The 16,605-nt window shown below is 38.8% G+C and overlaps 1 protein-coding gene and 2 long non-coding RNA genes across 6 annotated transcripts; 1 reads left to right on the top strand and 2 right to left on the bottom strand.

Annotated features, from left to right (window-relative positions):
* Positions 1-2,807: 2,807 nt before the first annotated feature.
* On the bottom strand, positions 2,808-3,887 carry LOC134211581 (uncharacterized). Of its 2 annotated transcripts, none has more exons than XR_009979045.1 (2): positions 3,315-3,887; positions 2,808-3,256 (listed from the first exon to the last, which is right to left on the bottom strand). It is a non-coding gene; the product is annotated as an uncharacterized LOC134211581 (long non-coding RNA). The 2 variants fall into 2 exon arrangements; XR_009979044.1 differs by having other exon boundaries at positions 2,808-3,240.
* A 4,812-nt stretch (positions 3,888-8,699) lies between these two features.
* On the bottom strand, positions 8,700-9,210 carry LOC134211578 (uncharacterized). Its single transcript, XR_009979043.1, has 3 exons — positions 9,086-9,210; positions 8,926-9,004; positions 8,700-8,855 (listed from the first exon to the last, which is right to left on the bottom strand). It is a non-coding gene; the product is annotated as an uncharacterized LOC134211578 (long non-coding RNA).
* Positions 9,211-9,722: 512 nt separating this feature from the next.
* LOC134205840 (vacuolar protein sorting-associated protein 4) lies at positions 9,723-15,382 on the top strand. 3 transcript variants are annotated; one of them, XR_009978208.1, is made up of 6 exons: positions 9,723-9,880; positions 10,180-10,352; positions 10,463-10,845; positions 11,090-11,800; positions 14,626-14,805; positions 14,891-15,382. XR_009978208.1 is itself a non-coding variant. In XM_062681461.1 (5 exons), the coding sequence occupies exons 2-5, from the start codon at positions 10,217-10,219 to the stop codon at positions 14,725-14,727; spliced, it is 1,332 nt and encodes a 443-aa protein (XP_062537445.1). In that variant the 5' UTR covers positions 9,723-9,880; positions 10,180-10,216; the 3' UTR covers positions 14,728-15,382. The 3 variants fall into 3 exon arrangements, 2 of the variants coding, with proteins under 2 accessions (XP_062537445.1, XP_062537446.1); XM_062681461.1 differs by having other exon boundaries at positions 14,626-15,382; XM_062681462.1 differs by having other exon boundaries at positions 9,730-9,880; positions 10,151-10,352; positions 14,626-15,382.
* The last annotated feature ends 1,223 nt before the right edge of the window (positions 15,383-16,605 follow it).

Raw genomic sequence — 16,605 nt, 5'->3', positions numbered from 1 at the left:
TTAATTGCTAACTTTCAGGCTGTTTTCAATTATATCGAAAAGATTGCGAAACAATGTTAATTTCTGGTTTAATCTATGTCAGTTAAGCAAATAAATGCTTTTAAATGAATGTGGGTACGTGTGGGTAAGTCACACCATTGAGATCTGTAGGTGGCCATTTTTAAATTAGGAGAAAATGACTCTGTCCAAAATATATGCATTTTCCATGTCGAAATTATATATTTGATGTCCAAAAAGAAAATATTTCAGTTCGCAGTATATCACAGTTTACACCTAGTAAACGTAATTTACTCAAAAATTGGGCAATGGAGACACAAGACTAATCATAGGTTATGAATTTGGATGAACCTAGTGGTTTTCAATTGATTTATACTATTCAATCTCGATATATTTTCTAATGAATGTCCTGCGCTTGTCCAAGATACATCATTTACCCTATTTGGAGTGCACCAAAAAATAATCTAAACGTTGTTTCCACCTGAATTTTCAAGAACAGGAAAAAATTTCCACAGCGAGATATGGGATGCAATTCTCGCTTAACTTTTCAAAAGGACCTAAGTAACATTTTTTTCATGAATTAATTTGAATAGCGCAATCAACAGAAAAACATGAAAGCTTTTGATTGCAGTACTCAAATTAATTCATGAAAAAAATGTTACTTAGGTCCTTTTGAAAAGTTAAGCGAGAATTATTCTATAAATAATTTTAAAAATTTCAAAAGGATATGTATTTGAAAATAATTTTGAGCACCGGGTTAGACATTTGATTATCTACATTGTACATATATTTATTTGATTGTTCATGGTAATAAATGTTTTTTCTCGAATTGATCCCGGAAAAGGTACTATTTTTGATGTTTACTGAATTAATTTCTAATCTCGTGCAATAAACCATTTTCAAAAAAAAAAACAGCTAGGGGGAATGACGGCTTTGGCAGGTTTCAGGGTTTTTTTTTATGACTGATTATGATCAAATTTGGCATAAACATTCTTTGCATATCAAAGAATATAGTGGCCAAATTTCATAAAATTTGGTCGACAAAAACCCCCCTGACAATAATAGAATAAAACCTGATAAAACCGTCTTTTTTTGAATTCCTTTGGCTATATACCTTGCCGCGGTAAATCTTAGTGATTCTACTTTTTCTCTGATGACAGCATTCATCCGGTTCTCTCAGTCCATTCTCATTGCGCATTGCGCCCGCTCCGGACCGGGAGCGTGGTCTGGAAACTGGAAGCTTTCATTTTTATTTTGGAGGGCCCGGGGCCCTCCTTAGCCGTGCAGTAAGACGCGCGGCTACAAAGCAAGGCCATGATGAGGGTGGCTGGGTTCGATTCCCGGTGCCGGTCTAGGCAATTTTCGGATTGGAAATTGTCTCGACTTCCCTGGGCATAAAAGTATCATCGTGTTAGCCTCTCTATATACGAATGCAAAAATGGTAACTTGCCCTAGAAACCTCGCAGTTAATAACTGTGGAAGTGCTTAATGAACACTAAGCTACGAGGCGGCTCTGTCCCAGTGTGGCGATGTAATGCCAATGAGAAGAAGAAGAACCCGGCCGGAAAGCTTAATGTACGCACACTGATGTTTGAGTAGAAACGTCAAATCATATAAAATTGAAACACCCCTTATCAATCCATCTACCTTTCTCATGCACTGAGATAATTTTCCATCTAGAATTTATGTGCACTGCACATATATTTTTGCAATTCAGCTTTGCATATGTACTATATTAGAGTAAAATCAGCAGTGATTCAAATCGTTCGGGGCTGTCAGTTTGAATATGAATCTGAAACATTATGTTTCCCAGCAGCTGTTCTAGATTCATTTTTTATACCAGTCAACTGTCAAAAAATACTGGTATAACGCTCAGTTCTATTTTCTGCAGATTTGAACCACGATTGAATCACGAGATTCAAATATTTTTCAATTGTTTTGGTGTATGAACGCGTCATTTCATCTACGGATCAATCCACTTTGAAGTTACGGCGCCTTTCTTGGCAGCAACATAATAATTTTATTTAATTAAAAATTTGAAAAACATGAATGGAACACTGCTGGGGAAACCAGCGAGTTTGTTCTATTTTGCTCCAGATTCAAACTAGAATAGTGGTCGAAAATTTGGAATGAGACTGAATCACTCCTGATTTCACTCTTAGGGCCGATGTCCACGTAGCGGTTTTTCAAGCTGCGTTGACGCAGCGTTACTCGGCGTTGAATCAGGCTGGGAATGCATACGACAAGCGGTAATTTGCCGCAAAACTTCAACCGTCAAACCTATCTGTCACGCCGAATGCCATCTGACTGCCAGCTGTTGTCAGTCTGTCATTTTCCTTTCTCTTCCAATATGAATCGAGTTATCAATCCACATAAAGACATCAAATGTGCAATATTTAAAGTATTACAAATATAAAAGTTTGATTTTGATTTGTATGAAGCTCATCGTCATCGTCGTTTTTGGGTAGTGCTATTGAAAACATGTCATGACCTTTGCTTTAACATATCTATATGATGGCAGACTAGAGAAAGTAACTTAGTAATTAGTATTATCCCAAAATATAAAGTTCCAGTGATGCTATTTAGTAAAGGGTAGAAAGATTAATCACTGTCGATTTGGAAGTCATCTATTATGTACTTCTAAAATGAAAAGTTTAAACTTTCGAAATTAATTGTAGACCTGTGAAATTGAAATCGGGCCACACAATCCGACTGTTAAAAAAAAAACACGTTTTCAATACAGAGAGGCAGAAATTTGGCATGCCTTTACTTAATTCCAATATATTTTCTACATTCATAATTAATAAATATTGTTACGATTTCATAACGTTCTTTATTCTTTATTTCGAACTTAAATTTATTACATCATAGGGCAAGATTAATCTTGAATTACAGTGGATCCAGGCATTTAATTGTTCTTGTCTTGAATCGATCATCTTTTGCGTTTGGGGTACGATTTTTTATTAGTTCCATTTATCGGCTAAATAGGGACGAATCATTTTGTTCCGGAATAAAAAGTCATTAAACATTTTGGTCAGATACTCCAGCCGCTCCTACAAATTAGGTACTCAATATAAATTTTCACTCCACTGCAACACGGACCGATCGCGTTGCCCACAACACTAGAAGAATCGCACTGATCCCGGAGTCTTACTGTGGCTCGCCACCATCTCATCATCTGGTCTCGTTTATTTTTTGCAATTGCAATCCACATTATTTGACGACATCCTTCCGTTCACATTCCTAAAAACATGTACATCTATCAGCAATAGAAAATTAGAAAAGCTAAGATATAGGAACCTCGGTAACAAACTTACATTTAATAATTTTTCCCATTACGGAACTGGTATCGCCTGCCTTGGTGCATACAGGGTCCCGCGGACTTTGTTGGTTGAATTTTGCTCCGTCATTCAGTCCAAAATTGTCACATCACCGTCCGTTCGGAAATCAATTTATTCTGATAAAGTTGGTACAAGCAACGTCACTACACTATCGGACACATATTTTCGTTGACTTTAACTCTATCCGCCAGCCTGGGATGGTTGCTTGTCAGTTCTTTCCAAAGGTGTTTTGATCACGACTGGTATTAACATAGGAACGAAAGAAACACTTGCCGCTCCGAACGTACTAGTACTATCATTTAAAGAAGTTAGAATTGAAAGTTTTTGTTATTTGCAAACTAATTTTCGAAACCAAAATGAACTGATTTGAGAAGTATTTTTGTTTGTTTTGATTTCTTGATCTGCCAGATTCTTTCTGCAGATTTTCCCATTAGAAATCTTGTTGGAAGGAAAAAGAATAGAGAAATGTCAAAAAATACTCGCGTGCACGCTGCGTTCCTGTGGGGAATTGCGGTGACTTTGCGGTAGGTTTCGCCGCAGATGAGACGCGCGTCGACGCCGCGTTAACGCAAGTGCGTGTGCATGATTCTATTTGATGTTGGGTACTTCCTACCGCAATTGCGTGGACGCTGCGTGCACGCAAGTTCAAAACCGCTACGTGGACATCGGCCCTTAGGGCCGATGCCCACGTAGCGGTTTTTTAACGCCACGTGCACGAAGCGTTAAAATAACGCTGGTGTGCATCGGCGTGGTGACGCTGCGTTACCGCCTTTTCCCGGTGCACACCTGCGTCTTTTTGACGCCACGTGCACTCTGCGTTGAAATGACGCTACGTGGGCATCGAGCCTTAGTCTTGCACATAAAATGAGAAATTCTTTTACTTTTATATTTTATGTGCACGCACCAGGGGCGTCTCGTGGACTTTTGCTACACCTGTTCTACCATGCTGATAAAAAAAATTCATCAAGCTGAGTGGTTTCGAATGAAAGTTGGGCATTTAATCTAATATTACAACCTTTTCTTGTACAACTTAACCAAATATTAGAAGAAAAAAAAAACAATTTAAATAGAAACAATAAATGACTTATTTTTCTCTTTTGTTACAAAAATGTTTTAAATTTAGATGCACTTAAAATTTTAGACTCGGAAATCGTCTAAAATCTAACTTGGTGACAGTTGGGCAATAACTGGATATTGCTCAGAATAGAGATCTTTCATATCGGCTCATTCCACCATTCAGGGTACGCTGGTCCCATCGCCGCTAATATTTAAACTCTCACATATATTGTTGCTATGAAAGAAATGTTATTAACCATTATTAGTATAATAATTATAGTATATAATTATACAATTATTTTTTGATGCGACCCCAGATTGTGACGACCAATGAGTCACATTTAGAAGCTGAAATGTGTTCCAGTTATTTAATTTTCAAATTTAGTGAAAACTATACCTTTTTCTCTATGTTAATTGATTTTGAGTATTCGTAAAAAAGCATTATTTAAAGTCTCTTTTGAAAACGCAAACATTAATTTGCTATTGTTCTTGATGTATTGCATATTCATCACGAGAAAAAAGAAAAACAAACTGTTTCTAATCATCGGCGCGAAAGTGTGCGCGGTGCGCCTTTCGGCAAAGCACAGCCCGACACTACGATCGAGTCTAACCGAAGGTGCGTCGCGCCGTTGATTGTTCTCGCAGCGCGTCGAACGGGTTTGACTCCTGCGCGCATAGCAGAAATTGCATCTAAACGTGCTTGCTTCGCATGCGAAAGAGGATGATGTGAGAAAACGGAGAAAGCTGGCAACGCTCACGCTGGTTCTCTGCGCGCGGAGAACGAGTGAGCATACCAAGGAGGAAATTATTTCAAATCATTTGTCATGGCGCAAAACTTTAAATTTGACTTCTGGCAGTGCTGGTGCTGCTGTTGGTTCTTCATTATAGATCGCACGACTGGCAAAAGCTTTCTATGTGATGGGGTGTAGTTTTTCAGAGAAACACACATTTAGCTGCAATTTGACTGTACGCCAAGCATGTGGCGTTAACTTGATCTGCCTACGAAATATTTTGTTTCTTTAGATGTTTAGATGTTAAAATCATTGTAAATTATTTATATATTATAATTATTTGCCAAGACATTAATTTCTTACTTCTGACCTAAAAATAGTTACCTGTTCCATGAACAGGTAGAACGTATGGACGAGTCGCCCCTGGCACGCACAAATAAAATTTAAATGCAAGTGGAATATTATAGATTTTATTTAATATATTTTATATGCAGTAACAATAATATATATGGGAGCTGCTATTAAAGGGCTGATGTCCACGTAGCGGTTTTTTACGCTGCGTGTACGCCGCGTTCACGCAAGGTACCCCGCATCAAATGTAGTCGTGCACACGTTTACGTGTGCATTATTCCATTTGATGCTGGGTACCTTACGCGGCGTGCACACAGCGTAAAAACCGCTACGTGGACATCCGCCCAAAGTCGTTCCAATCTAATTTTGGTTTTTCATTCTTATTTTGTGAGAAAACATGAAATATGAAGAAATATTTCAGTTCAATCAAAGTTAATTGCCTATTTCCGGGGATTAAACCAACCGACTTGGACGTTAATTTACAATGTTATGAAAACTCATATGTGAATATGTACGTTATGTGGAAGATATTGATTTGGAAAATGTATTGGAGGTAACCACTTTCCCTTCGATGGGACTCGAGCCCATGACCCTACAGTACGCTAGTCTGGTGCTTTAAACAACTAAACTACGAAGGACCTCCTGACCTGAGCTCGAGATTCCCAAATTGGACGCATAGTCAAATCACTCGTAATCCATTTCTCAAGCCAACACTTCCACATGTGTATAGTACACGTCCACATTAGAGGAGCGTGAGTATTGAGAATGTCTGGCGGCTATACACATTCTTCATCAGCAACTGTATTGATCAAGTGAGGTTGTGTAAGCTATTCGCCAGTCGGTCGTCAAGCTCAGACCCGACCGCATTGCGTAGGCAAGAGCACGCAACTCAGGTTCAGTTCAATCAAAGTTAATTTCCTATTTCCGGGGATTAAACCACCCGACTAGGACATTAATTTACAAAGTTATGAAAACTCATAGTTCCGTGTTCTACGATTATGTTTCGTTTGGAAAAAGAATGCGCAAGGAGCAAGGAAGAACCGAGCAACCCACTACCACAGACAAACAGACGTAACACTAGAAAAAATACCATCGACCATGACTTCAACGATCAATTTAAATTCTATTGGTTGCGCGTTTCACAACTAGAGGCGCTAGCTTCGTAATCCTTCGAGTTTGACATTTCACTCCAGCGCCTTCTGGTGACAATGTCATACGAAATACTGTTTCGTGTAACATGCTCGCAAGATGATGGTGTAGGAGTTAGGCGATGGATTTCTCAGATTTTTTTTCAAGCTGTTACGTCTGTTTGTCTGTGCCACTACTATCAAGGACGCAAATGTAACAGATCGGTAAACTACATAAAAATATGGCATGGTAGAAGTTACCAGGTACATATTAACGCATTTGCCCAAAAGTACACGCGGTGCTCCCCAGAGGAAACGACGCACCGCACTTTTTTCTGCCCGTATACTCGATTCTTATGGGGAGATAACATTGCGGCGTTTCCTACACTGCCAAAAATATCTATATAAGATATATGTGTCGCCGTTATAAATTTTTGCAATAGCTCCACCCTAATATAATCGATATAGAACCACACATAAATTTAATAATTGCTAATTCGAGACCACACATAAAGTTTATTTGGATATATACTTTATTAGTAGTTCGCGTGGAGAATGGTTATGTGTGCGCTGATATACATCATAAGTTAAATCTATGGATTTTTGCTAATAAATATGTGTGGATTTTTAGTAGTGTAGGGTGCGGTTGTTCCGTTTGAATGGGAAACGCCGCGTGAAATCTTGTGCAAATGCGCTTTTGGGAACATTACAACAGCCGCGCGGTGTATCGTATTGACAGCACCCTACAATACATCACGACCATGGGCCGCACGTTTGTTTTGCTTTGAAGATCAAGACAAAATTTTCAAAACGACTTATCTGCTTTTGTAAACAAAGATTCAAACGACGATTTGGCGAATCTGATAGCTCTCCCACGCAAACCAACACCACCAACAGGTAGCGGAATCCTTCACCTACCTATTGGTGGTGTTGGTTTGCGTGGGAGAGTTATCAGATTCGTCAAATCGTCCTTTGAATCTTTGTTTACAAAAGCAGATAAGTCGTTTTGAAAATTTTGTCTTGAGATGCTGTACCGAGTGGTATTGAAATTGATTAGTTTTAATACCCTTAACTATTGGTATTGTTCTAAGCTTTTGAGGGTCTGTCTCATTTGGAGAATTAAACTTAAAAGTGACAGTTCGAAAATTAGACAATTTCCCGGCAATAAGAATGGCTGGTGCTATCCAGCAATTCCAATAAGACATCAATGCAAAATGATTCGATATCTGTCAAAAGTAATCTTGCTTTGTGAGCAGGGTTATTTGATAATTATTGAAATGTCACTTTTAAGTTTAATTTCAGTTTAATTCTCAAAATGAGACAGACCCTGAGTGCCTATAAAAATGTATTTCTTAACAAAGACTTTAAGGATGAAACGTAAAAATGCTGGGGATCACTAATTTTATCTAATAGTATCATAACTTTGCAAGCAATTCAAAATTATTCGAGTGGTCCAAAACATGTTAAATAGGTGGTCCAGAATAAAAACAGGTGGTCCAAAATAAAAACAGGTGGTCCAAAATTAAATCTTAAATATCTTCAGAATTTATGATATTTTGGTTCTTTCGGTGGGATTTATAAACATTTTTACTTACAAATCCTGCCTAGCATTCACCACTTTTTACTTGTTTAGGGAATTGATCAAGAATTATTACAAAATCTAACTTTTATTTGAAAAATTGTTCGTCCATCCCGCATAATCCTGAACTATATCCGGAAGACAAATCAGATCATTCATGATGATAAATAACGATATCACCACTCTTCTGTATACTGTATGCTGAAATGATAAGCTACCCATTTTATAAACTGTTTCAACAGTGCGGTATGATGTAATCGACCAAATAATTATTTGGGTAATGGGCGGTTAAGTATAATTACCATTTAAAACTTGTCGTTTTCCAGTACATTTTTTTCGGCGTACATCATGTCATGCGGTTGTTAAATAATCTATGTTCCACGAGAAAAACTATACGGGATACCATACGCATATAATGTGACCATATATTTTAAATCCGTTGTACTGTTACCATTGATGTTTTGATTTTTTTCTAGGTGTGGTGGGCAAAGCAGAGGGAGACCGAAAATAAATACAATTTTCTTCATTTTTAGTACTGTTTTTATTCAAGCATTTTAGTTTTTTTTCAATTCAAGTGGAGAATTTCGGCTCATACTGCGCACTCCACACATCGTTGTCATTCATCTAATCACTTGAGCAGGCTGTTGTCCATTTTCCCGAAATTCGATGATGTCTGCAATACATGATAGAATAAAATTTAGGGGTTTGATGCTTGGTTTAATCAATATTCAAGAAGTACGTACCTGTACACAGTGTATGACCGCGTGATTGCTGACATTTGGAAAATGAAGAAAATCATTTTTAGGGTTCTGCTAACTGGATCTGCAATTAGATAATCAACACAGTTTTTATTTTGAAGTCAATTTGGGACTTTATCGATTAGGTATTTGTGTATATACTTACCCTTTTTCCTAAACAATTTAAAACACGAATCTTCCTCTCTGATAAATTAAAACTTGTGTCCTATTCTACATGCCAACCCGTTCAAATGGCGAAGAGCAGCATTTTTTTTACCACACTCACATTTGTCACTGAACTGAAAGAAATATCTTACCTTTATCTTGAAACCGTATTATATTGAGATGTGCGTGTGATATCGCGATGTATTTATGATTGCCGTAAACGATACACAATTATGTAAAAACGGTAGACCATATCGTGTTTATCCCCGTTATAGTTTTGTTTCAGTTAACTAACGTTTTGTGATCAAGTAGAACCTATTATGAAGTAATCAATATTGTACAGAGACGATCTGTTGTATATTAATTACATGTGGAAGCTTGAATATATAATTGTTTATAATATAAATTCAATAAAATTATGTAGTCAAATTATAAATTGATGATAACATGGATTGTGACATTACTCCTTAATTCACATGTATCATATCAACCGCACTGTAGACTGTTATTCATTATGCGGGATGTCCTAAAGTGGTCCAAAATACCTCCCTTACCCTGTGTTACGGATTAGGTCATTTCCACATGTTAAGCGAGAAGTTTTAAAAAAATTAATCACTTTTTTTCCAGTGTTATTTATATTTTACAAAGGAAGCTGGTGCTAGTGGGCTAGTGTTTTTTGCTCGAGCCCGAAGTCAAACGCGAAGAAAGCGATTAGGAGTGGATTGCGTTGAAGAGGCAAAAATTGTAATTTGGATGTGAATTTTAACTCCAGTTTCAATTTCTATACATTATACAGGTAAGTTTCTAGGTTTATTAATAGTAAGAATATGGAAACAATAAAATTTTCGTGAACATATTCAATCTTCAATCGCGTTATGTTTTGTTTATATGTTGCAGTGATTGACAAAGTAAAAGGGCATACGTCACTTTTCGTTTTGTTCGTGCAATAGTAAAAATAATCAATTTACGAATCCGGATTAGTCATCTCAATTTTGAAACTTAGGAAATATTCTCTTTCGATTCATTTAGGGACGATTTTTTGCTAATAGTAATAGTTTTCTGTTAGTTTGAGGTTTTGTCTTCTATTTCCTGCAGTGCATCTGGATTTGCGGGTTCCCAGGAGTGGAAAATAATGGCTGCTGGATCAACACTACAGAAGGCAATCGATATAGTCACGAAGGCCACTGAAGAAGATCGTAATAAAAACTACGAGGAAGCGTTACGCCTGTACGAGCACGGAGTGGAGTACTTTCTGCATGCCATTAAGTGTAAGTATATTACGTTCCGATTTAGTTACGGCCTTGACAGTGTGAACTCTGGTCGTCCGTGACCTTTCTCAAAAGTAAAGGAGTGGCTAAATGATGCGAATATATTTCAGACGAAGCACAGGGAGACAAGGCTAAGGATTCCATCCGAGCAAAATGCCTCCAATATCTGGATCGAGCTGAGAAGCTGAAGGCATATCTGAAAAAAGGCAAAAAGAAGCCGGTGAAGGATGGAGGCAGCAGCTCGAAGGAAAGCAAAGGCAGTAAGAACAACGGTGATAGTTCGGATTCCGATTCCGATGATCCGGAGAAGAAAAAACTGCAATCGAAGTTGGAGGGTGCCATTGTAGTGGAAAAGCCGCACGTCAAGTGGTCAGACGTTGCAGGATTGGAAGGGGCAAAGGAGGCATTAAAAGAAGCTGTCATTTTGCCGATTAAGTTTCCACATTTGTTCACGGGAAAGCGAATCCCCTGGAAGGGAATTTTACTGTTTGGGGTAAGTATTAGTTGAGTAACGATAGTGTAGAATTTGCTTTGCAAACAGGAAAGTATTTCTTAATAACTTAAAAGTTATTTATTGACCCACTACTAATTATGATAAAGTTGCAGTTTATTTTCTCTAGTTCTATTCTAGTTCTAGTCGCTTACTCTTTTATTGCTTCTTACCTCTCTCAGTTATAAATACTGCTTTATGTGATAAAATGTCATTAACGTGGGTTCTTTTCCCATTTTGTTTCCAGCCACCCGGTACTGGTAAATCGTATCTGGCCAAAGCAGTTGCCACGGAAGCAAACAATTCAACATTTTTCTCTGTATCAAGTTCAGATTTAGTATCCAAATGGCTTGGCGAATCGGAAAAGTTAGTCAAGAATCTGTTCGAAATGGCCCGGGACCATAAACCAAGCATCATATTTATCGACGAGGTGGACTCCTTGTGTTCGTCACGATCGGACAACGAAAGTGAAAGTGCACGACGAATCAAAACGGAATTCCTCGTTCAAATGCAGGGTGTTGGTAGTGATAATGACGGCATTCTGGTCCTTGGAGCCACCAATACTCCCTGGATTTTAGACTCCGCTATACGGAGACGATTCGAGAAACGCATCTATATTCCATTGCCTGAGGAACACGCGCGTTTGGTAATGTTCAAGCTCCATCTGGGCAACACGTCTCATTGTCTTACGGAGGAAAATATTCGTACTCTGGCGAACAAGACGGAAGGCTACTCGGGGGCAGATATTTCGATTGTGGTTCGCGATGCATTGATGCAACCAGTACGAAAAGTACAATCATCGACTCACTTCAAAAAGATAACCGGACCGTCCCCCGTTGATAAGGAAACGATCGTCAACGATCTACTGGTACCCTGCAGTCCGGGTGATGCCGGAGCAATCGAAATGACTTGGATGGAGGTACCTAGCGATAAGCTGTCCGTTCCACCCGTTACGATGGTGAGTACAGAATTTACAAACATCTGTTTTCGACTTATAATTGGTCGGGGTTCTGCCAAATAGCACCAAGCGCCTGTCTGGTACTCCAATTCAGTTGTTTATTCAACTGACATGATCAACATTGATTTAACATGATAACAGTTAGGCGAATGCATCGATGAGTTATTGTCCGGCGTATAAATGCTATAAAACTGCCATTCACATAAGGCATCAAAAACTAAATTTATTGCAAGTTCCCTTCAGTTTCAGGCTACATGACCCATTCGCTTGAAATAATCAGTGAATTAGGGTATACTGCCCAGGAAGTGGGTACAACAAGATATTTTTTACTCGGTTTGATTTTAGTAATAAATAACGGGTTAGCCCCTCACGAGGAAATCCAACATAGAAAAATTAGGTGTTATTTATTCGACAAGATGTGACCAAGTGTTACGGTTGGTTTCATTTTGTTCAAATAGTTGTAAATATTCTATCAAGTCTGTGTTTTTTGTGCTATATTGTGTCTGTTTTATTTGTTGATTCGGTACCTGGAAGAGGAAAGCCTGAAAGTAGGCAATAAAATATTTAGTTGTGATTTGTCCCAAGTTTGTTCCAGACACAGACATCGAATCGTTAATGCCAAATGGCACTAATTGATTCGAGGTGCCCAAATAGGATAAGAATCCTATACAAAGGCTCAGCTATGAATACAGCAAACTAATTTCTGTAGACAAAATGTGCAATACGCAATAAACATATATTTGCGGGATTTGGCTGATGGACCAAAATCTCATATGAAACCTCGTGATTTCCCGTAGTGGGCATCACCAAGCCGTCTCTCTTAGGGCACCAGGAGAGAACGTGCATCATTTTAATTTGTTATTTGTTTCATGTTGCTTGAGCATGTTATGTTTGTATAAAATAAAAGTTGTTACACTGGCGCCCAACGTGGGCGCCAATGTTAGGTCTTCTTTCTGCGCGTATTAGCGTTACAAGTCGGACCGGCTAGACTCCATGACAAATTGGTTGACATAGTGTGCAAACTTTATTCGCCCAGCATTCCTCTTCTTAGCCTAAGCTCTACCTACTCTATCTGAGCCCTATCTTTCCAACCTCTATATCAATGTTTACTTTTCTCACGCTTCAACACCGAGGGTGCACCCTTTCACTCCCCGATAGAAAGAACCGGATCGCGAGTCGATTGAATAGCCGAAGTAAAGTCGAATCGGAAAAGCCTGCAAAAGCAGTAACTTACATTCGGCTGACGAAGTTCGATAGGAAATTTAACGTTTGGTCCCATTAGGGCTTTTCTTTTGCTTTATGCTTAAGCAGAGTCGGCCATAACGCGAATTACGGCAGCAACGAGTTTCCATCTGACATACCTGACGAGCAAGTGAGGGAATTCCACCAGCGGTATTGGCCATCGCAACCGCCGTTGAAGAAACGTGTGCGAGAGGATAGTGCGGGAGCATCGAGGGGAGTCCCCTCATCAAGCATAACGGTGAGCGTAGAACGTTCTCTTTGGTTCGGCGGCATATTCGACAAACGGGCCACGCTAGCTGGTGACGAGTGCGTCATTTAAAGTGAATGTTCGTCATGCCAATCCGGTTCATCCTAGGGAGTGAAAGGGTACACCCTCGGTGTTGAAGCGTGAGAAAATTAAACATTGATATAGAGGTTGGAAAGATAGGGCTCGGATAGAGTAGATAGAGCTTAGGCTAAGAAGAGGAATGCTGGGCGAATAAAGTTTGCATACTATGTCAACCAATTTGTCATGAAGTCAATGTTAGCTAGCCGGTCCGACTTGTGACGCTAATACGCGCAGAAAGAAGACCTAACATCAGTTCGAATTACGTAAAAAAGACATTTGTGTGCAAAACTCAGATGTTTTAAAACAATGTGAGGAAGACTGCTAATGTACTAAATATGACAGACGAGTAAAACCACTAATCAAGGGGGGTCCCGTAGCGTAGTTGGCTACACGTTCGCCTTATAAGCGGACGGTCAGGGGTTCGATTCCCAGCAGCCCCATCCACTAAGCCCTTGTCAGTCGCCTGAGGTGCAGCCCAAACGATGACGTTTTGGGGTGCGCGTTTTACCGACACGGCTGTCCGATGACGACTGACAAATTGTTCTTCTCGGAGGCATTCCTCCGATGTACCCGCATAAATGGCAACCGTACAATGTAACCGAGCAATTGGATATAACAATACGGACAAATGGATACAATGGACTCATGATGAGATGGACCCGGCAATGATTACAACAACGAATGTCTAAAAATAGACTCTGTGAGGATTCTGTACAGCAGAATACCACCACCACAGTAGATCGCGGCACAGTAGCGGTAAAGAAATACAAAGTACCTTCCAAATAAAGAAAGGAATAAAAAATAAAATAAAACCACTGATTTTTTAAATAATTATAATATGATTGCTGTAAGCGGGCCTAGCGGTAAGCCGCGGCTAAAAAGCAAGATCATGTTGAGGGTGGCTGGGTTCGATTCATGTGCCGGCCTAGCCAATTTTCGGTTTGGAAATTGTCTCGATTTTCCTTGGCATAAATGTATTATCGCGATAGCTGCATGATATACGAGTTCAAAAAATGGTACCTTGGCTTAGAAACCTTAAAGTTAATAACTTAGCTTAGGGCTTCTCTATGTTTTCTTGCGTGCTACATTGCCGTTGACAAACTATTATCACTAAAAAACTTCGGAGGTCATGTTAAATCAATGTTGTAAGGACAAATTTATGACGGTATCAGCACCCCGATACCGATCCTGCAACATAATCCTACGTCATCGTTTTTCAATCAAAGATCTGCTCTAACACATCGATTTATTCCAGAGTGACATGCTCAAGTCGCTTTCCAGCACCAAACCGACCGTAAACGAGGAAGACATGAAAAAGCTAGACAAATTCACGGAAGATTTTGGACAGGAAGGCTAGAACGTTTGGTCGGTAAGGAGAAATCCAACGCAGGCGCGTTACGAACATCCTTTCCGCTGTGGACCAGAATTTCTTTTCGTAAGTTTATCGTTGTTTAAATTCTTTCAGTTTGATCTTGATAAATATTATTAAACTTTTATGATTTAATTTGTGTTTTCGGAAGATGATAGATGTACCTATTTGATGGACAGTTTAAAAGTGCTTTTAATTCATAGCGGCAACTGTGAAACAATGGAAGGTGATAATCCGCGGAATACTTAATAGATTTTATTGCCCCAGATTCAATTTCACCAAATATTTTTGATTTAATGATTATTTGATAATGTTTTACTTTTAACCTACGGTTCTTTTTTTTTTTATTCTACACTGCAAAATAGTACGAATAATATATGAGCACCGTGATTCGTAAAGAGGGAGTAATCATTAATAATCAATTTTCGATTTATTTTTGTGTTGTAATCCATCCAAATTATGCGAACAGTTTTGGGCACTCTGAATGTATAAGTCAAGTACATTGAATGAAATGTACTATCAATTGGACACTGCTATATAAATTTGTAGACATTATTACTATTATTGATTGGAAGCAAACGAAATAAACTTGCTGATTCAGAGAAATAAATAAGTAAATATTAAACTGTTATATTCCTGATAAGAGCAGTCCAGAGTGTCAGTGAAAATGAAAGAAAGCCTGTGCCGTCTCTTATATGACATCAAATTAAAAACAAATTCCTTATACCCTGCCCTTTGGTTTAGAAAGGGTAGGGCGCGTTCTGCCGAGGCAGATTTCAAGTGTGAACAAGTTACTACATATACGTTCTAAAGTGCCTGAATGAAATGTGTAGCTGGTGAGGAGCCCTTGAAGATGTGTTGTTGAATCAGTATCTTGATATTAATTAAAATTTGTAATGTCAATTTTTTGAAGTTCGCAGTTTTTTTTATTAACACTACATTATTCCAAAAAACAAAATGTCAATTTTGATCACAAACACAATGTCGGTAGTAATAACAAACGTATACTTATCAGTATGTTAACTTGAGTCGCGATCCCAGTTAAAAACTCCGATATAATAATGTTCGGAATTTTTCGCGTAGGTATAGTGTTTAAAATTACAAGACCTAAAATAATGATCCATAAATCGCATCCGCTAAACCGTTCTGAACGGCCGTATTGAGAATATCACCCATAACATCTTCTCTGCTTAAATAACAGAAGCCTGATATTGTATTATCCGATTCTTCTCAGTCACTGGTGCTTGGCTTCCCGGGGGAATGTTCTTCGGAAAGAATCTGTGCGCGGGATGGGGGAGTCAATTAAGGCAACATTCGTTTGAACACGGCCAGTGTTGTCCTACACTCAGGGCAAAAAATTCTGCTCTTTGATTTTACTCCATCTAAACGATTTTATAGTCTCAACTAAGTAAGTTCAACTAATAGAAGGATATTTGAATTTTCTAAATGTCATGGCAAACTGTCAAAAAATGCACTCCAGAGCCACAGGAGCGCGCGCACTGAAAATACACTGGAGTGTATTTTCAGCACGCGCGCTCCTGTGGCTCTGGAGTGCAGTTTTTTGACAGTTTGCCATGACATTTATGTCGAATTCGTTTAAAAAGTTCCAACCTAGGTTGGAACCAGTTCCAACCTAAGTGCTGTCAAAGTGTTTTTTATTCGCTCAGGTTGGAACTAGGTTCGCCCTAGTTCCAACCCCAAAGCTGTCGGGTTCGCACTGTGTTGTTTCACGGTTTCGCACCGGGTTCACCAATACAACTGTACTTCAACTGTCAAAACCACGTGGGTGGGTGGGACTGGGCGGAATAAACAAGCAGAAGGGAGAAACGAAGCTGTCTGTTTATTAAAATGAAATGCGCGTTGAAA

The sequence above is a fragment of the Armigeres subalbatus genome, chromosome 1 (genome assembly GCF_024139115.2).
Source record: "Armigeres subalbatus isolate Guangzhou_Male chromosome 1, GZ_Asu_2, whole genome shotgun sequence".
NCBI classification, from domain to species: Eukaryota; Metazoa; Arthropoda; class Insecta; order Diptera; family Culicidae; genus Armigeres; species Armigeres subalbatus.
The sequence above is the reverse complement of the archived record's forward strand: the minus strand, read 5'-3'. Positions and strand labels throughout refer to the sequence as shown.